Here is a 21,924-nt window from a genome sequence, read left to right on the forward strand (position 1 = left end):
CCAGACACCACACTTGCCCTGCCTCCCGCCTCACCCCCAGTTGGGCAGAGGCAAGCCAGGCAGGAGCAGACCCCGGGGGCCACATGGACTGTTCCTCCTAGACCTCTATGTCCTGGTCGTTGACTGGGTCCCAGAGTCTCTGGAACCAGGAGGGAGAATCAGGCCCTGGGGCAATCTCTGATGGGGGCTGGGGGAATTACAAGGGACAGCATTTAGCACTGGATCTTTCGCAGAATAAATGCACAACAGACTCACTGTGGATGCTGAGTCAGTATTTAATTTGCTTCAACCCCATTCTGAGTGCTCAGCTGGGCAATCTGAAAGGAACAGGGAACTTGGAGGAAGGATAGTGATTGATATTAATTTAAAAGACAAAAATGCTGGAATGTTGACACTTCTGGCTCTCTTTCAGGTCAACTCTCTCTGCGTTCCTCTCCTCACCCTCACCATCGTGAGGAAACTGAGGCCGCCAGGCATTTGGCCAACATCACACAGTGGTTTCTGAGTTTACTGCCAATTACATCTGACCAAACTCCTTCTTCCGGAGTTCACTTCTTTTTATCTTGCCAGTGATGGTTTTGGGCAGCTCTGAGACAAACTCCACCTGGTTGAGGATAAAGCAAACACATTCTGACTAAGTCCCCCCGTCATTTTCTATCAAGCCTCAGCTCTCCTCCTTTGCCCTCTCACAGTCCCCCAGACAGGCTGGCGCCATGTGGGGGCCTTAATGGGGTCCACCATTTGTATCAGATTCTCCTCGGACCTCCTGAAGTTGGATGCAGCCCTTTGATGTACTTTGACCAGTGAAATATGAGTAGGAGTGAAGTGTGCCTGCCACCTCTAACAGAAAAGTTGGGAGTCATTGAGACAGGCCACCCCCTCTGTCCATCTCTTCTAGGACTCTGGGAGGTACCTACGTGGTGGCTGCTCCTTTATCCTGGTCCCAGGATGAGGGGATGTGGAGCAAAGGCTCCGGGAAAGCTATGGTGGACAAGTGGCGTGAGCAAGAAAGACACCGTCCTCATTATAATCCACTACAACTTTGGGACTGTTTGTTACCCACAGTAACATGTAGCCCTTCCTGACTGGTACACATCCTCTATTCTACTCTCGATAAAGCATCAGACCCTAATAGTATAGCAGCATGAACTCTGTTGTCAGATACACATGGGGTTGAATTCCAGCTTCTATTTACTCTAATCTCAGGCAATTTACTTTGAGTCTCTCAGCCTCAGTTTCCTCTCTGTAGACTGGGATGATTATCTCAGGTTGTGGAGAGGATTAAATGAAATAATAATTCATGTAAAGCACTGAGTCCAGGGTCTGGTACACACAGTAAATGCTCAATAAATGTTAGCTATATAGCTTTATAATATGTATTGATTGTAAACATTCAGACAATGCAGCAAAGTATTACTACAAAAGAAGGAAATTTTAACTTGTTTTTAAACAAATCAGCACTACATATGTTCTTTCTTAGCCTGCTTTTTTATCTCAATAATATATTATTGTGATATTTTATGTTAACAATCTGCATGATTACTTTAAATTACAGAATAATATTAAATTCCATGAGTAATTTCATCATTTCTCTATTGCTGCACATTTTTATAGGTTGTACAGAGCATTTAAAACAAATGAAGTTGAACAAAAAATATCAGAATGTATTACATGTTGTTAGGGTAAATATCATTTTGTTCATTTTTGTTTGTTATGTATGTTTATGTGTATTGGGTTGCAATATGGAATGTATTTCTCACGACAAATAATGTTGTTTAATAGTTTGGAAGTTGCTGGTTTGGGTGTCTTTTTCAAATTTTGAAAGATTATAAATAACCTTCTTGGATATCTTTGGGTAATTGATTATTCTCTTTAGGTTGACACTCCAGCAATGGATGAGTTTCTGACACAGGATCGAGGTTCCATCCGATTCAGTGGGCTCCCTCACACCCCTAAGCTGAAACGCTTCTTCTGCAGAGAAAAATATTAGTGCTCTTGGCTACTTAGGCTTCACCCCAGACACTGCATGAGACTTGAGACAGTGGAGCCCCCGGAACCACTCACAGGGACCAGACCCCATCCATCTGCTCTCACTCACCTTCCTTGGGTACTTGTACGGGGCTGTCACTGACTTCACATGCTGCTGCAGCTCCTTGGTGAGCTGGTCCCGATCATGGGACAGGAATTTTGGGGTCAGGACAATGAAAGCCTTCACTACCTGCAGTGAAGAAGCGGAGTGGAGGCTCAGGGCGAGTGACAACCAAATTATAGTTTAAGGAGTAAATGCTTGGGACTTCCCTGGAGGTCCAGTGGTGAAGACTCCACGCTCCCACCACAGGGGGCGCGGGTTCGATCCCTAGTCAGGGAACTAAGATCCCGCGTGCCATGCCACACTGCGTGGCCAATAAATAAATAAATAAAAATTTAAAAATAAAGAGTAAATGCTTGCTAAATTAATGGGAAAACAAACTGACAGTAGAGCCTTGGGAAATCCCAGGTTCAAATCCCAGTACTTCCAATTTCCACTCTTTGCCTTGGAACATTTCTTAACCTATCTTAATGTCGATCTCCTTCTCTGCGAAATGGGGAGAGAACAGGTTCATTCCTCATCAGGTTTGTGTAAAGATTCCATGAGATAATACACATAAAACGTGAAGCCAGTTTAAAAGTATTTGTATTCCTATCATTGTTATCATCACCATTTTCACTATTATTTTAGGTAGAGTTCTGTGGGCATTTAATAATAGTTAAGACCTTGTGGGCATTTAATAAATGTTGGTAATTTATTAGTTTCCTATTGTTATTTATGTCCTCATTTCATTTCACAGGGACTGTACGTAGAAGGTGTTCAATAAACACTTGTTGAATCAAGGATGCATGCTCTGGAGCCAGAGTGCTCAATTTCCCACCACTTATTAGCTGTGTAATCCAGGCAAGTTATTTAACCTCTTTATGCCTCTGTTTCCTTCTCTGCAAAAAGGTATAAAAAGAGTCCTTAATTCATTGTGTTCTGTGAGGATAAAAGAGCTGACACCCAGTAAGAGCTGATGAACTACTAGATGGCAGCAGCAGCAGCATTCACAATCAGCATCGTTCCAGTCACAGATGAGGCCACAGTGCCCCCTGCTGACCACATCGTGTAAGTGCACATGCACACCAGCCTTGCCCCTCCCTTCACCCTAGCTCCAAGGCTGGGTAGGCATGGCCTGGAAGTTTTCCCCTCACCTGCCTTCCCAGCCCCACACCCAGCCACGATGACCTCCACGTCCCGTTCCTCACCTCCCCTCGGATCGGGTCGGGGCTGCTCACCACAGCGGACTCAGCCACCGCTGGGTGCTCTGCCAGGGCGTTCTCCACTTCTGCTGGCCCAATGCGGTACCTGCAGGACCAATGGTTCCTTCTGAGCCAATTCCCGGGCGAGGGTAACCCAGGCCCTCAGATCGCATCTTTTGGAGAGACACATCTTCCCTTGGCATGGAGGGTATCTGTCACAGGGCGCCAGAGGCCTGTGTAATGGGACTGAAGTGTGATGTCCTGAACATTCCATGCTAAGGAATACAAGGCTCAGATGCTCCCCAGGGCTCCTCACCTCTCGACCCCAGGTGAGGGAGGTGAATGCTTCGTCCTCCCAGTGCTCTGGGGCTTGGCTCAAGCTGAAGCAGCTGCCCCTGGCATGAAAACTCTTGCTTAAACATTTGTACAAATTTTACACCCTATGCCTCACTATATCAGCATTTGTTCTAGAAATTTAAAAAAAAAAACTCAATTTTCCCGAAATTCCCAAGAAAACATGTTATTCTAGTGTAACGTGTCACTTTTTTTCTTTATAAATCATGTAAGAGTTAGGAACAACAGACTTGGAGTCAGACCACCTTTGTTCAAATCTGGGCCCCACCCTGTACTGTCTTTGAAACTTCAGGCAACGTTTTTCACCGGTCACTGACTCCGTTTCCTCATGTAAAATGGGCATAATCATGGGAATTCCCTGGCGGTCCAGTGGTTAGGGCTACGTGCTCCCACTGCAGGGGGCACGGGTTCAATCCCCGGTCGGGGAACTAAGATCCTGCATGCCGCGCAGTGCGGGCCTCCACACCCACCCCCTCCCCGCACCCCAAAAAGATAAAATAAAATAAGATGGGCATAATCACATCTACCTTACAGCATTGGGAGGTGGATCGTACAAAGCTCTACAGAGAGTACCGTCACATAGAGCGTATTCCATACAGGTGAATTTTATTATTGTTGGTGTTATGTGTTTCTGTGACATGTGCTTCATGAGAGGAGCACACAGAATAAGCTCCCTCAACAAATAGGGACCAAAGTAAAGCTTTCCTTCCCAGTGCCTTTAAATTGCATGATGTCTTACTTTGGTTCATATTAGGCTGAGAGTCCGTCACCGAGGCATGAAGGAATGTCTGGGCGTGCTACCTCCCACCAGGCTCGTGAGGGTGGTACCTTCCGGCTCAGGGTCAGCCACACCTACCCGGAGGCATTGATGACATCATCGGCCCTCCCCAGGAACCAGAAGTAGCCCTCCGCATCAATAGTTGCTCTGTCCCCACTGTTGTAAAAGTCCCCACACTCCACTTCGGCTGTCTTCACCGGGTTACTCTGCAAAGAGAACAATACTCCTCTGTCAAAAACAGTGAGTTTAGAGATGATGAGCTACAGCAATGGGCTCAGATCTGGGTTTGAATCCTGCTTCTGGCTCTACCTGGCACCTGGGCAATTTTTATAATCTCTCTGAGTCTACTTTCATTACATGCAAGCACTCAATGCATGCTACTGGTCGATTAGGGAACAATGTTAAACCAATTTTAAGAACAATTTTCTTAAATTTATTTCATTTATTTATTTATTTATTTTTGGCTGCGTTGGGTCTTCATTGCTGCACGCGGGCTTTCTATAGTTGCGGCGAGCGGGGGCTACTCTTCGTTGCGGTACACGGGCTTCTCATTGCGGCGGTTTCTCTTGTTGCCGCAATGTAGGGACCAAAGTAAAGTTTTGACCAAACTTTACTTTGACCAAAGTAAAGTAAAGAGCATGGGCTCTAGGTGTGCGAGCTTCAGTAGTTGCGGCACGTGGGCTCAATAGTTGTGGCTCACGGGCTCTAGAGTCCAGGCTCAGTAGCTGTGGGACACAGGCTTAGCTGCTCCGCGGCATGTGGGATCTTCCCGGACCAGGGATTGAACCTGTGTCCCCTGCATTCCCAGGCGGACTCTCAACCACTGCGCTACCAGGGAAGTCCCCAGAACAATTTTTAGAAATAACAACTCACTTCTGTGTGCCACTCCAGTAAAATAAAATTTCCGCTAGAGCATAACTCTATTTTATTCACTGTTATAAGCTCTGCATTTACACAGTGGCTGGACAGACGGGAGGTGTCAATAAACGTTTGCTGAATGAATTTTCTTCCCAAAATATTACCTCATTTGAGCCTCACAGAAAGCCTATGAAGCTGGTGTTTTTCATTAAACTTTTAAGATAATTGTATATTTGCATGCAGTTATAAGAAATAATACAGAGAGATCTCATGTACCCTCTACCTAGTTTCTCCCAATGGTAACATCTTGCAAAAATAATGCTCAATATCATAATCAGGATATTAACATTGATAACATCCACCAATCTTACTCAGGTTTCCCCAGTTTTTTACTTGTACTCGTGTGTGTGTGTGAGTGTATCTAGTTCTATGCCATTTTGTCACATGTGTAGGTCCATGTGTCTACCACCACAGTCAAGGTACAGAACAGTCCCTTCATCACCAGGATCTCTCACGTTGCTTTTATATCCACATCCACTTCTCTCCTCTCCCTTCTTCCTCCTCCCTTCCCATACCTAACCCCTTGGCAATGACTAACCTATTCTCCATTTTTATAATTTTGTCATTTTAATAATGTTACATAAATGGAATTATATAGTATATAACCTTTGGGACTGGCTCTTTTTTAAAACTCAGTATCATTCTCTGGGGATCCATTCACATTGTTGTGTTCATCAACAGTTTGATCATATTTATTGCTGAACAGTATCTCACGTTACACATGAGACACAGTTTAAACATTCACCCACTGAAGGGCATCTGGGTAGTTTCATTTTTAACTATTATGCATAAAGCTGCTGTGAACCTTACAGATTTGTGTGAGGCTGGCATTTTTTAGCCCATTTTACAGAAGAGGAAACTGATGTTCAAGGAGGCACAACAACTCACTCAAAGTCACTCAGCTGGGCAGTGGGAGGGTTGGCATTTGAATTTACAGCCTATGCATGTCACCACTAAGCACTGTGTTGGGATTTTTCTTCTTCTGGAACATGGAATAACTTTAAGAGGTTTCAGAAAAAAAATCTTTAAACATTAAATTGCATCCTTTTTTAGAGTCCCGTCCAATTGATCTGATGATATTGAGATTCTCGGACATATTTTTAAAAGCTCTGCAACTACCAAGAGTAAGATAAGTTTCCATTTCAGAGCTTTTTTTGCCTTTAATTTTTTATTTTTATACAGTTTTAAAGGTAACTTTCCATTTAGAGTTTTACACCACTTCAGAACTTTTAGTGAAAATAGAAGTTAGCTAGAATTTAAGAAAATGTTTTGTCTGTATTATAGTTATGGTTATAATTGCCTCCTGTTTTTGGCAAGGGATACTGTTTTCCACTTGTGATAGCAGATCAAATTCTTTTTTAAACAAATGCTTTAAAGTAATAATTTGATTTAAAGTGAAAAATAATGTAAGTAATAATATAGATGGTGCATGGATATGGCAAAAAATAGTTGACATGGAATTTAATGACTGAAATTTAGGAGACACCACACCAAAGGGTACAGAAAAAGTCCCACCCCCAATTCATGTACCCTTTGAACTGCTGTCCATCTCAGTGTACTGTGATACAGTTGACCTGACACATCCCTGTGGACAGGTCTTCCTTGAAGGAAATGAAACTTCTTGATGTCAATCATCTCAGGTAGGGTCAGAGATTGGAACCTTGCAGATGGGACTCCCACACCCAGGGAAGGAATTCTTTTGTCTCTCTGGGCCTGAACTTCTTGGAAGTAGATTCTCAGGGCCATTGAAAAGCTCCTGAATGGTAGGAGAATAGTATCACATCTACCACACAGAGATGGTCAGAGTCTACAGAGGCACCAAAGTGAGTTCTTCACCTTGACTACTTTTAAAAAGTGCTAATGGTGGGTGATGTCAAAAAAACATGGCATATGAGGAAGATTTAAGGTCTCATTTCCCCCACAAAACCACAAAAAAAGTATAAGAAGTTGAATTGACTATGTATGACATCTGGGAAAGAGTCAAAGGCTTAAAACAACCTTATAAATACCCAATCAAGAAAAAGCCATCTTAAACATGGTAGAAAAGCTTTGTGACATTTTATTCACCCTTGCTCCCCTGTCCTGCATGGCAGTTTTGGTCTTGAGCAGATGGCAGCCCAGTTCCCGGTCCCCCTGCTCCAACCAGAGAGAGCAGAGAAGATCTCATTTGCAAATTATTGTACACACCTGTTGTAACCTGTTTCGGGATAATTGGAGAACTGGTGCAAGGCACCCAGTTCATGTAACTCAGAATATAAGTGGGAAAAGCAATAGGCACTGTTCATAGAAGCTACCTGGAAGACTACAAAACTAAAAGATGCCTGAGGTAAGAAGTTATGGGTGGAGATATACAATAGATCATCAAGGTCTGGAGGAGAAGCTGGGGTGAGATTCTTTCGAGAAATTAGGATATTCAAGACAGCTGTGCACATGGCAGTATTTAGAAAACCATGCACACACCTGAGCAAGACATGTGCTCACAAGAGTCCTAAGAAGACCTTAAGCTTTCACCTCAGACTGATCTCTAGGCTCAGAGCAAGCCTAGCTAAGTGGTGAAGGAGTACCCCAGCACAGACCTAAATTGTACATTGGTTGTTCTCTCCTTTTTGTTGTTATTGGTATTTTTGTTTGTTTGACCTCTTAGCACTCAAGAATATCTCTGTCAAAACATTAGCTGAACATGAGCTAAATGATCAGAAGCTTCAGTGTGATCACACATGGCAAATAATTGTCTTTGCAAGAAGCGTTTGGAAACGTCTCAAAACAAACATACTATTATAGGCTTCAATGGTCAACAAAACAAAACAATAACAACAAAACCCCAGCAACCCCAACCCCCAGGGAAGCAGGAGAATCTGATTTCCAGAGCTACCACATTGTAATAGTGAGAGGACCAATATTCAACTAAAAATTACAAGACATACAATGAGACAGAAATCATGCCTCAGGACTTCCCTGGTGGTCCAGTAGTAAAGAATCCACCTTCCAATGCAGGGGAAATGGGTTCGATCCTTGGTCAGGGAGCTAAGATCCCTCATGCCGTGGGGCAACTAAGCCCACACGCCACAACTACTGAGCACGTTTGCCTCAACTAGGCAGCACGCATGCTGCAAACTACAGAGCCCATGCACTCTGGAGCCTGTGTGCCACAACTAGAGAGAGAAAATCCACATGCCACAACTAGAAAGAAGCCCACATGCTGCAACAAAAGATCTGGCATGCCGCAACAAAGATCCTCTGTATCACAACTAAGACCCGACACAGCCAAAAGTAAAAAATAAATATTTTTTAAAAAGCATGCCTCATTCAAAGGAATGAAATTAATTGACAGAACCCATCCCTGAGGAAGTCCAGACATAAGACTTACTAGACAAACAGTTTAAATCAAGTTTGTTAAATGTGGTCACAGAGGTAAAGGAAGAAATGGACAAAGCACTACAAGAAGTCAGAAAAATGACATATGGACAAAATGAGAATATTAACAAAGAGATGGAAATTATGTAAAGGCACCAAACAGACGTTCTAGAAAAGTGCAATAACTAAAACAAAAAATTCACTAAAGTGTTTGGCAGCAGTTTAAAACAGGAATAAGAAAGGATTGGAGAGTTGAAGACAGAACAATAGAATTTATTGGGTCTGAGGAGCAAAAAGGAAAAAAATGAGGAAAAGCAAACAGAGCCTAATGGACTTGCATGACACCATCGAGCAGACAAACGTGCATTATGAGAGAAGGAAATGAAACAGAGAAAGGGACAGGAAGATTATTTGAAGATATAAGGGGCAAAGTCTTCTCAAATGTAATGAAACACATGAATTTACAAATACAAGAAGTTCAAAGAAATCCAATAAGATAATCCCAAGAGACCCACACCAGGATACATAAACATCAAAATATTGGAAGCCAAATAGAATCTTGAAAACAGCAAGAGAAGTGACTCATCACATACAAGGATCCTCAGTAAGATTATCAGCTGATTCTCATAGGAAACCTTGAAGGCCAGAGGTGGTGGGATTACATATTTAATGTGTTGAAAGAAAAAAACTGTCAATCAAGACTTCTCTATCCTGCCTTCAAAACACTCCTTAAAAATGAGGGAGAAATTAAGATATTTTCAGAAAAAAGCTGAGGGAGTTCATTACCACTAGACCTGCCCTAGCAGATATGGTAAAGGGATTCCTACAGGTTAAAATGAAAAGACTCTAGACATGTGTCAAATCCATATAAAGATATCTTTGGAAAAGGTAAGTGTGTGGGCAAATGTAAAAGCCAATATTACTGTAATTTTGATTTGTGACTCCACTTTTAATTTTCTATAGTATTTTTTTTTAATTTATAAAAAAAATTCTAAGTCTATATTTTTGGGTACAGTGTACAAAGATATAATTTATGGCATCAGTATCAGAAAGAGGGGACAAAGCTCTATAGAAGTAGAGTTTCTTGTTTTTGTTTCTTTTACTGCTTACATGTTTTTAATGAGGTAGCATTGGTTTATAACATCATATGTTTCACACATACATTATAATTTGACTTCTTTATACACTACAGCATGCTCACCACCAAAACTCTAGTTTCCATCTTTCACCATACAATTGACCCTCTTTACCCACTTTGCCCTCCAACCCCCATTCTCTCTGATAACCATTAATATGTTCTCCATATCTATGCATTTGCTTTTGTTTTGTTTGTTTTTTTAATATTCCACATATGAGTGAAATCACAGGTATTTGTCCTTCTCTGTTTTGTTGATGGTTTCCTTTGCTGTGCAGAAGCTTTTTAGTTTGGTGTAGTCCCAGTTTACTTTTGTTTTTGGTGCCCTTGCCTGAGGAGACATAGCCAAAAATATATTGCTAAGACCAATGTCAAAGCGCACACTGTCTATGTTTTCTTCTAGGAGTTTTATGGTTTTAGGTCTTACATTCAAGTTTTTAATCCATTTTGAGTTAATTTTTGTGTATGACGTAAGATAGTGGTCTAGTTTCACTCTTTTGTGTGTGGCTGTCTAGCTTTCCCAACACCATTTATTAAAGAGACTTTCTTTTCTCCATTGTAGATTCCTGGCTCCCTTGTCATAAATTTGTTGTGCATATATGTGTGAGTTTATTTCTGGGCTCTCAACTATTTCCATTGATCTATGTGTCTGTTTTTCTGCCAAATTATTTTGAATAGTATAACTTTGTAGTATGATTTGAAATCAGCAAGTGTGATACCTCCCACTTTGTTCTGTTTTCTCAGTCAGGATTGCTTTGGGTACTTGGGGTCTTTTGTGGTTCCAGACAAATTTAGAATTTTTTGTTCTATTTCTGTGAAAAATGTTATTGTGATTTTGATATGGATTGCACTGAATCTGCAGATTACTTTAGGTGAAATGAACATTTTTAACAATGTTAATCCTTCCAATGCATGAGCATGAACTAGTTTTCCATTTCTTTGCTTCTTCTCCAATTTCTTTCAACAATGTCTTATAGTTTTTAGTGTACAGGTCTTCCACCTCCTTAGTTAAATTTATTCCTAAGGATTTTATTCTACTTGTTGTGATTGTAAGTGGGATTTTTTTCTTAATGTATTCTTCTGCTAGTTCATTGTTATTGTATATAAATGCAACAGATTTTTGTATACTGATTTTGTACCCTGCAACTTTCCTCTTTTCATTTATTACTTCCAATAGTTTTTGGTGGAGTCTTTAGGGTTTTCTACATATAAAATCATGTCATCTGCAAATAAGGTGACAAGTAAAGTTTGTCACCTTTCCAATTTGGATGCCTTTTATTTCTTTTTCTTGCCTAACGGCTGTGGTTAGAACTTCCAATACTATGTTGAATAAGAGGGGCGAGGATGCTCATCCTTGTCTTCTTCCTGATTTTAGAGGGATGGCTTTCAGCATCTCACTGTTGAGTATGGTTTTAGTTGTGGGTTTGTCATAAGTGGGCTTTATTATGTTGAGATATATTCCTTCCATACCCACTTTATTGAGAGCTATTTTTAATCATAAATGGATGTTAAACATTGTCAAATGATTTTTCTGCAACTGTAGAGATAATCATATGATTTTTATTCTTTGTTTTGTTAATGTGGTGTACCATGTTGCTTGATTTGCATATATTGAGCCATCCTTGGATCCCTGTAATAAGTCCCACTCCATCATGGTGTATAATCCTTTTAATGTATTATTGTATTAGGTTTGCTAATATTTTGTTGATAACTTTTGCATCTATGTTCATCAGAGATATTGGCTTGCAACTTTCTTTTTCGTGTGTATTATCCTTGTCTGGTTTGGTATCAGTCTAATGTTGGCCTTGTAAAATGAGTTAGGGAACAGTCTTTCCTCTTCAATTTTTTGGAATAGTTTCAATCTGATAGGTATTAATCTTCTTTGAATGTTTGGTAGAATTCACCAGTGAAGCCATCTGGCTTTCTGGGAGGTTTTCAACTACTGTTTCAATGTGCTTAATGTTTATCAGTCTATCCAGATTTTCTATTTCTTCATGATTCAATCTTAGAAGGTTGCATGATTCTAAGAATGTTTCCATTTATTCTAGGTTGTCCATTTTTGGTTCATAATATTCTCACAATCTTTTGTATTTCTGTAGTATCCATTGTTATTACACCTCTTTTGTTTTTTATTTTATTTATCAGTGCCTTCTCTCTTTTTTTCTGTGAGTTGAGCTACAGGTTTGTTAATTTTGTTTATCTTGCAAAGAACCAGCTTTCTTTCATTGATCTTTTCTATTGTCTTTGAAGTCTCTATTGTATTTGTTTCTGCTCTGATTTTTATTTCCTTCCTTCTACTGACTTTGGGCTTCACCTGTTCTTTTTCTAGTTCCTTTAAGTGTAAGGTTAAATTGTTTGAGACTTTTTTTGTTTCTTGACGTAGGCCTGTATCACTATAAACTTCCCTCTTAGTACCACTTTTGCTGCAACCCACAGATTTTGGTATGTTATACTTTCATTTTTATTTGTCTTCAGGTATTTAAAATTTTTTCCTTTAATTTCTCCATTGACACAGTAGTTGTTCAGTACCATGTTGTTTAGTCTCCACATATCTGTGACTTTTCTAGCTTCCTTCTTGTAGTTGATTTCTAGTTTCATACCATTATATTCAGAAAAGATGCTTGAAAGGATTTCAGGCTTCTTAAATTTATTGAGACTTATTTTGTGTCCAAACACATGGCCTAGCCTTGAGAATGTTCCATGTGTGCTTGAGAAGAATGTGTAGTCTGCTGCTTTTGCACAGAATGTTCTATATAAATCTATTCAGTCCATTTGCTCTAATGTTTTATTTAAGGCCAATGTTCCCTTGTTGACTTTTTGTCTAAATGATCTATCCATTAATGGAAGTGGAGTGTTAAAGTCCCCTACTATTATTGTGCTGCCATCAATTTCTCCCTTTAGGTCTGTTAATAATCGCTTTATATACTTTAGGTGCTCCTACGTTAGGTGTATACAGTCGTTGGTTCCAGGAACCCCTGCAGATACCAAAATTTGAGGATGCTCAAGTCTCTTATAATTTGCATATAATGTACAAACAATTTCCTGTAAAGTTTATATCATCTCTAGATTACTTATAATACCTAATACAATGTAAATGCTATGCAAATAGTTGCTGGCACACAACAGATTTAGATTTGCTTTTTGCTTCTCTGGAATTGTGTTCTGAATTTTTTTTGATCAGCAGTTAGTTGAATCAGTGGATGTAAAACCTGCAGATCTGGAGGGTTGGCTGTATATATGTTAATAAATATCATATATTCTTGAAGGATTCTCTCCTTTATTATTATGTAATGTTCATCTTTTGCTCTTCTTACCTTTCTTGGCTTGAAGTCTATTTTGTCTGTTATAAATATAGCTACACCCACTTGTTTTGGCTGCCCTTTGCTTGGAGTATCATCTCGCAACCCTTCACTCAGAGTCTATTTTGTTTTTAGAGCTGAGATGAGTCTCCTGGGGGCAGAATATAGTTGGATCTTGTTTTTTAATCCATCCAGCCACTGTGTGTCTTTTGATTGGTGACTTTAATCCATTGGCATTTAGGGTGATCACTGATGATATATGAGGACTTAGTTCTGCCATTTTATCTTTTGTTTTCTGGTTGCTCTGCATTGCCACTTTTTTGTTGTTGTTTGTTTTTGGATTTTTGGGGGTTTGGTTTGGTTTTTTTCCTTCTGTTTCTTTCTGCCATTTTAGTTTGGTGGTTTTCTATGTTGTTTTTCTCAGCTTATTCTTTTTTATGTTTTGTTTTGTGGTTACCATGAGGTTTGTATAAAATGTCTCATAAATAAAATAGCCCTTTTTCTGTAGATAACATCTTACCTCATTTGCCTATGCAGGTTCCATCGTTTTCCTCTTCCCCTTTTATATTTGTGTGTGTGTACCTCATATTATCTTCTTTTATACTGTATGTTTGTTACCAGATTGAAGTACCTTAGTTATCTTTCCTGCTTTTCCCCCTTTTATGCTATGACTGTTTAACAACTTATATAGAGTTGCAATTTTCTGATTCTATCTATTTACTCAAAGTTTTGTGTACTTTTGTCTTTTCATTTTGGTAGAAGAGCTCCTTTCAACATTTCTTGTAATGCAGGTTTAGTGGCAATGAACTTCCTCAGCTTTTGTTTGTCAGGGAAAACCTTTATTTCTCCTTCATACCTGAAGGATAACTTTGCTGGTTAGAATAGTCTTGGCTGACAGTTTTTATCTTTCAACATTTGAATATGTCATTTCACTCTCTCTTGGCCTGTAGTTTCTGCTGAGAAATCTCCTGATAGGCTAATGTGAGTACCTTTGAAGGATAATGTCTTTTTTTCCCCACTGCCTTTAAAATTGTTTTTTATCATTGATTTTGATAGCTTAATATAATGTGCCTTGGAGAAGGTCTGTTTGCATTGAGATAATTAGGTGTTCTATTAGCTTGTGGAGCCATACATCCAGTTCCTTCTCCTGGTTTGGGTAGTTCCCAGCTATTATTTCTTATTTATTTATATGCTCTCTGATCTCATCTTCTCTCCTCCTTCTGGAATACCCATTATACTTATGTTGCCTTTTCTAATGGAGTCTGATGAGTTTCTTCATTTTTTAAAAACCGTATTTCTCTCCTACCTGAATCATTTCTAGATTTCTATCTTTGAGCTCACTAATTCTCCTTTCCATATGGTCTGCTCTATTTCCAATGGTTTCTAGTACATTTTTTATCTCATGTTATTGAGTTCTTCAGCTCCAGAATTTGTTTGTTTCTCTTTAGGGTAACCAATCTCTTTTGTAAAGTATTCCTCTGTTCATCAACTTTATTCCTGAGCTCATTGAATTGCTTTTCTGAGTTTTCTTGTAGGTCATTGAGTTTCTTCATGATAGCTATATTGAATTCTCCATCAGTTAAAGCACGCTCTTCTGTGATTTTCAGTTTGGTTTCTGGAGAATTGTCATTTTCTTTTTGGGACACTGCATTGCTATCGTTTTTCATGGTGCTTGATGAGATGTTCTTGTGCCAGTGCATTTAAGTATCCAACACCTTTCTTAAGAGATAAAGTTTTGCTTACTTTGTTTCTAACAAACCAACAATTGGTAACTAGAGGTGTTTCCTTTGTTTTTAAGTAGGTGGCAGTATAGCACAAGTTTTTGGTTTGCCTTTCCAGAGCTGCCTCTTGCGGTATTTGAGAATCTGCACTTTCCATCTTCCATTGTCTCTGTGCAAGGTGTGGCCCCATGCCCTCATAATCGCTTCTTGTGCCCCTGGAGTCACTGGTGCCTTGCTGTTGCTGGTGTCACTTCTGTTGCTGGCATCACCACCAGGAACACTGGTATAGCAGAAGCTTCCGCTGTGTTTGGGGTTGCCTAGGTTGCAGCCACTGCTGCCCCAGTGGGGGAAGTTGGAGGGAGGGGTTGAAGCTGGGGCCAGGGGTTGTCAAGTTCATGGGCCCCACCACCACAAGCAGGGGTCTGGAGTTTCATGTGCTCCTGTGCCTGAAGGGACTGGGGTCATGGGGCTCATGTCTACTGCTGCCCAGTTCTCTGTGGCCATGGGCACTGCTGCAGTTGGAAACCAGAGTCATGTGTGTCACCTTCACTGCTGCTACTGGATTCTCTGGGACTGTGGCTCACCCATGATAGCCAGGAGGCCAGTATCGGGGGCCCTGGTTCTGCCTCCTCTATGTGTTCCAACCCACCCACCTTCAGATTACAGATGTGTAGATCTCTCTTGTGTCCTGGTGTGTTGAGCAGAGGAACCGGTGTTGAGTTATGGATGTTTTACTAGTTGTAGATTAAAGGAGAGAGATAAAGGGATTGTCTTACACCACCATAATGCTTAGAAGTAGAGCTTTTGTATGTAACTGAAGTTAATTTGGTATCAATACAAATTAGATTGTTATAATTTTAGGATGTTATATGTAATCCCCATAGTAACCATGAAGAAAATATCTAAGGAATATAAACCAAAGGAAATTAGAAGAGAAGCAAAATGTGTCACTACAAAATATCAACTAAACACCAAAGAATGCAGTAGTGGAGGAAATGAGGGACAAAAAAGCATTAAGACATATAGAAGATGAATAGCAAAATGGCATATGTAAGTCTTTCCTTATCAATAATTACTTTAAATGTAAATGGATGAAACTCTCCAATCCAAAGGCAGAGATTTGGAGAACAGATGATAAAACATGATCCAACTCTACACTGTCTATAAGCGACTCATTTCAGATTCAAAGAAACAACGTAGGTTGAAAAGATGGAAAAAGATAATCCCTACAAATAGGAGTCAAAAGAGAGCTAGGGTGGCTATCTAATAATATCAGACAAAATAAACTTGAAGTTGAAAACTGGTATGAGTGAAAAAAAAACGACATTATATATTGAACAAAAGATTAATTCACTGAGACTATATAACATTCAGAAACGTATATGCACGTAACAGCATAGTGTCAAAATATATGATGCAAACACTGACAGAATTAAAGGGAGAAATCAAAACTCCAAATTATATAAAATAAACATTAATGGAATGGAAGGGAGAAATATACAGTTCTACAATAACACTTGGAGAGTTCAATATATTACTTTCAATAATGGATAGAACAACCAGAAAGAAGGTCAATAATCAAGTGGAGGACTTGACTAACACTACACACCAATTGGATCTGACCCATATATAAAATACCCTGCCTAAGAACAACAGAACATACATTTTTCTCAAATGTACATGGAACATTCTACAGGATGGGCCACATAATATGCCACAAAACAAAGATTAGTACATTTTAGAAGATTGAAATAATACAAGGTATCTTATCTGATCACATAGAATGAAATTAAAAATTAACAACAAAAAGAAAAGTGAGAAATTCACAAATATGTAGAAAATTAAGCAATACAGTCTTAAACAACCAATAAGTCAAAAATGAAATCACAGGGGAAATTAGAAATTACATTGAGATAAATAACAACCAAACTACAACATACCAAAGCTTGTGACTTTAACAAAAGCAGTGTTGCTTTGGAATTTTAAACACCTACATTAGGAAAAAAAAAATCTCACATCAATAACTTAACACCTTAAGTAACAAGAAAGAGGAGAGCAAACTAAATCCAAAGCTAGCAAAGGAAGGAAATAAGTTTGGATCTAAGAATAATAAAATAGGGCTTCCCTGGTGGCGCAGTGGTTGAGAATCTGCCTGCCAATGTCAGGGGACACGGGTTCAAGCCCTGGTCTGGGAAGATCCCACATGCCACGGAGCGACTAGGCCCGTGAGCCACAACTACTGAGCCTGCGCGTCTGGAGCCCGTGCTCCGCAACAAGAGAGGCCGCGATAGTGAGAGGCCCGCGCACCGCGATGAAGAATGGCACCCGCTTGCCGCAACTGGAGAAAGCCCTCGCACAGAAACGAAGACCCAACACAGCTAAAAATAAATAAATAAATAAATAAATTTTAAAAAAAAAAACAAAAAAAACAAAAAAAAAAAAAAATAATAAAATAGAGAATAGGAAAACAATAGAGAGAACAAATAAAGCCAAAAGTTGGTTCTTTGATAAGATGAAAAATTGACAAATTTTTAGCTATATTGATTAAGAAAAAAGATGATTCAAATTATTAAAATCAGAAATGCAAGAGGAGATTTTACTAGCAATTTTACATTCCAAAAAAAGAAAAGTTTACAAGAGAACACTATGAACAATTATACACTGAAAGACTGGATAATCTAGATGAAAGAGGCAAATTTCTAGAAACACATAATCTACCAAAAATGAATCATGAAGAAATAAAAAATCTCAATAGAACTATATAACTAGTAAGGAGATTGAATCAGTAATCAACCCTCTCATCCCTCCCCACCCTGAAAAGAAAGCCCCAGACCTGATGGCTTCATTGGTGAACTCTCCCGAACATTTAAAGAAGAATTAATACCAATTATTCTCAAGCTCTTCCAAAAAATTGAAGAGGAGGGACATATTCCTTAACTCAATCTATGAGGTCAACATTACTCTGACACCAAATCCAGACAAAGATACTACAAGAAAAGAACACTACAGACCCTTATGAATAATTGGGGCAAAATTCTCAGCAAAATGTTAGCAAACAGATTTCAGCAACATATTAAAAGGATTATATACCATGTCCAAGTGGGATTTATTCCTGGTTCAACATATGAAAATCAATCAATGTAATGACCCACGCTAATAGAATGAAAGTGGGGGCTGGGGGACCACATATCTATTCAATTGATGCAGAGAAAGCGTTTAACAAAATTCAATACCCTTTCATGATAAAAACCCTCAGTTTATTTAATAAACTAGGAACAGAAGGAAACAGCCTCAACATGACAAAGGCCATATATTAAAAAAAAGCATAGCTAACATCATTCTCACTGGTAAAAGACTGAAAGATTTTCTCTTAAGATCAGGAACAAGACAGGAGAGCCTGATCTCACCATTTCTACTCAACAAAGTATTGGAAGTTTACCCAGATCAATTTGGCAACAAAAAGAAATGAGGCACCAAGATGAAACAGAATTAAAACTAGATCTGTTCACAGATAACATGATCTTACATGTACAAAACCCTAAAAAACTTTCTCACACACACACAAATTGTTAGAGCTAATAAAGGAATTCAGCAAAGTTATAGGAAAGAAAATCAATGCACAAAACTTAAGGTGCAGTTCTATACTTTAACAATTAACAATCCAAAAAGGAAATTAAGAAAACATCAATAAGAATACAATACTAAGGATAAATTTAGTATAGAAGGTGAAAGACTTGTACACTGAAGATTAAAAATCACTGCTGAAAAAGAGAAAGAAGACATAAATAAATGGAAAAGCATCCCATATTCATTGATTTGAGACAATATTAAGGTGACAATGCTGCCCAACACTATCTACAGATTCAGTGCAATCCCTATCAAAATTGCAATGGTGTTTTTTTGCAGACATAGAAAAACCCATCCTAAAATTCACATAAAATCTCAAGGGATCCCAAAATGCAAACACAACCTTTAGAAAGGAGAAAAAAGTTGGAGGACTTACACTCCTGATTTCAGAAACTTACTTCAAAGCTATAGCAATCAAAACAATGTGATACGTTCATAAAAAGAGACATACAGACCACTGGAATAGCATAGAGAACCCAAAAAGTAACCCTCACATATACTGTCAATTGATTTTAGGCAAGGGTGCCTAGACCATTCAGTGGGAAAGAGAGTCTTTTTAACAAACGGTGCTCGGAAACTTGGATGTCCACATGCAAAAGAATGAAGTTACCTTATATCATACACAAAAATTAATTCAAAATGGATCAAAAACTTAAATGTAAGAGCTGAGCTTATGAAACTCTTGGAAGAAAACACAGAGGAAAATCTTGCCTTGGATTTCACAATGATTTATTGAATATGACACCAAAAGCACAGGAAATAAAAGAAAAAGTATTGAATAGATAAAATGTTCTTCACCAAATTTAAAAACTTTGTATGTCATAGGATGCTATCAAGAAAGTGAAAAGACAACCCACTGAATGGGAGAAAATAATTGCAAAGCATATAATTTGCATATCTGATAAGGTATTAATATCCAGCCTACGTAAAGAACTCTTACAAATTAGAAAAAACAACAACAGAAAAATGAACAACCCAATTAAAAATGGGCAAAGAACTTGAATAGACAATTCTTCGAAGATATACAAATGGTCAATAAGAACATGAAAAGATGCTAGTCATTAGAGAAATGTCAATCAAAACCACAATGAGTTTGAACCCATTAGAATGGCCATTATTTAAAATAAACTGAAAATAGCAAGTGTATGTAAGGATGTGGAGAAATGAAAACACTTGTGCATGTGGAAAACATGTATGGCCATTCCTCAAAAAGTTAAACAGAATTACCATATGATCTAGCAATTCCATTTCTGGGCATATAACCAAAAGAAGGGAAAGCAGGGACCCAAACAGTTACCTGCACAGTGTTCATAGCAGCATTATTCACAAAGGCCAAAAGGTGGAAACAACCCAATGTCCATCAAAACGTGGTATATACATACAATGGAATATTATTCAGTCTCAAAAAAATGACAGTTTGCTAAAACATGGATGAAGCTTGAAAACATTGTGCTAAGTGAAATAAGCCAGACACAAAAGGGCAAATGTTGTATGATTCCACTTATATGAGGTAACTAAAATAGGCAAGTTCTTAAAGACAAAAAGTACCATTAGAGGTTACGAAATGCTGGGGAGATGGGGACTAGAGAGCTATTGTTTAATGGGAACAGAATTTCTTCTGGGGATGGTGAAAATTTTCTGCAGATGCATAGCGGTGATGGTTGTGTAATATTGTAAATTTTACTCAATGCTACTGAACTGTATGCTCAGGAATGGTGAAAAGGGTAAATTTTATATTATATATATATATATATATGCCTCAATAAAAAGAAAATAAAAGAACAGAATATAAGCTAACAAATCTCGATGGAAGAGTGACACGTCTCATTGCCATGAGAACATGTGAAATGAAGGAAATCAGTGTGGCCATATGTGAAGACACCTTTGCAAAATAAAACATGTTATGTACAATTTTTTTTAAGTCATGGCTTTGGACCACCCCAGTTCAATTTAACCAGAATCTCTGTGGTTGGATCCAAGTATTAAAAAAAAAAATTCCCTCAAATGATTCTGACGTACAGGCAGTATTAAGAACTGCTGCTCTATACACCTGTTACTCTGTGTTCATTTTCCCTTTTATCCAACCTTTAAAATGTGCTACTGAGAATTAAGGCTAAGGCTTGCATGATTGCTTCTGGACAATAGTACCACAAAGGGACAGGACCCCACCCACCCACCCAAGGCCATAGTGTGAGCACAACAGTGACACCAGTGGCTGTGACTTTGTAGAAAGGAGATGGAGTCTGAGATCAATTTCAGGGTCTGTCTACCCTTCTACAGTCCATCTTGGAAGCTGAGGATTTCCTCTTAGTGGCCACTGCTAGCTAGGGTTTGTCTGATGAAGAGTTACAGCAGGTTTCCTTATAGTCTATGGTAGGTTTCTGTAGTCCCTGGATTTCTCATTTAGAGTTTGGGGTCCAAAACACACCACTTTGAATCCTAGACCTGTCATTTATTTGACATGGGAAAGACATGTAAAGCTTCCAATCTGCAGTTTCTTCCTCTTTAAAGTGGGGATAATAGCGCCCCTGGAGGCTCAGCGAGATGAATAGATTTGTTTGCACCCTGTTGGTAAGTGGGGTGGTATGATGTGAACCGAGTCAAAGCCAGCATTCTTAACCACAAGAGATCACTGCACCCCAAGTCTGGTGGTTCTGAAGCCAGGCTGTTTTCTACCCCAACAGTCAGCCTATATGTGCCAGATGGGTTATGACAGAAAGGGATGTGGGAACACACTATGAGCTTTGAGATTAATTAGAAAAGGTTTAATTGACTTGGAGTGAATAAAGGAAGAAGGAAGAAGTCTCAGGATGCAGAGTTGAGTCCAGTCCCTTACACACTTACACAGCTCCCTGCAAGGATTCTTGGGCCTGTATGGGGGCAGATGCTGTGTCCTTACCTCATAGCGCATGAAGACGCCTATGGGTCTGGTAGGCTTGATCCTGATGCCAATGTTTCCTTCAGTGTTGGGCGGCAGGATGTTGCCCTTGTCATCAATGATCTGGAGCAAGAGACCTGTGAATCCCACCCTGCAGGGATCCCCAACACTCCTGCCCCACCCAAACACTGCCTGGCTCATTCATGTGACACAGTGGGGGTAATTGGGGGAGGGGGTTGTGGTAGAGGAGCCCTGTCAGAAAATAGAATAAAACTGTCAAAAGGCTTTGAAATCAGCAAATGGTGAAACCCAAGCCATGGGTCTATGTGTTTCATGCATATATAGACATCACAAATGTGTCTTCAAGCTAGAAAACACGGATCAGGAAAAACTAAAAGCACCAGCAGTGGAGAGAGCCGCCTGAGCTACTGCAAGTACTCTTTCCCAGGCTTGGTGCATGAGGCCTCTGGCTGTCCTGGCAAGCTGCACTCATGCCCAGGACATTGCAGGTCTCAACTGAAACCTCGCCAGGAAACTGGAGGAAAAGTAGGCGGAGAAGACGAAGGACAACCGGGAGGCATGACTGG

At 39.4% G+C, this 21,924-nt stretch overlaps 1 protein-coding gene across 2 annotated transcripts in view; it reads right to left on the bottom strand.

The window, feature by feature from the left end:
- Positions 1-255: 255 nt before the first annotated feature.
- The window catches only part of LOC132349529 (acyl-coenzyme A synthetase ACSM1, mitochondrial), a 62,215-nt gene continuing 40,546 nt past the window's right edge, over positions 256-21,924 (bottom strand). For both annotated transcript variants that reach the window (XM_059897964.1, XM_059897965.1), the window contains exons 11-15: positions 21,359-21,460; positions 4,484-4,611; positions 3,280-3,379; positions 2,099-2,218; positions 256-604 (exon numbers count right to left, since the gene is read on the bottom strand). In XM_059897964.1, the coding sequence (XP_059753947.1) occupies positions 518-604; positions 2,099-2,218; positions 3,280-3,379; positions 4,484-4,611; positions 21,359-21,460 (537 nt within the window). In that variant the 3' untranslated portion in view covers positions 256-517. The remainder of the gene's footprint in view (positions 605-2,098; positions 2,219-3,279; positions 3,380-4,483; positions 4,612-21,358; positions 21,461-21,924) is intronic.

This window comes from Balaenoptera ricei, chromosome 15 (assembly GCF_028023285.1).
Source record: "Balaenoptera ricei isolate mBalRic1 chromosome 15, mBalRic1.hap2, whole genome shotgun sequence".
Classification (NCBI taxonomy): domain Eukaryota; kingdom Metazoa; phylum Chordata; class Mammalia; order Artiodactyla; family Balaenopteridae; genus Balaenoptera; species Balaenoptera ricei.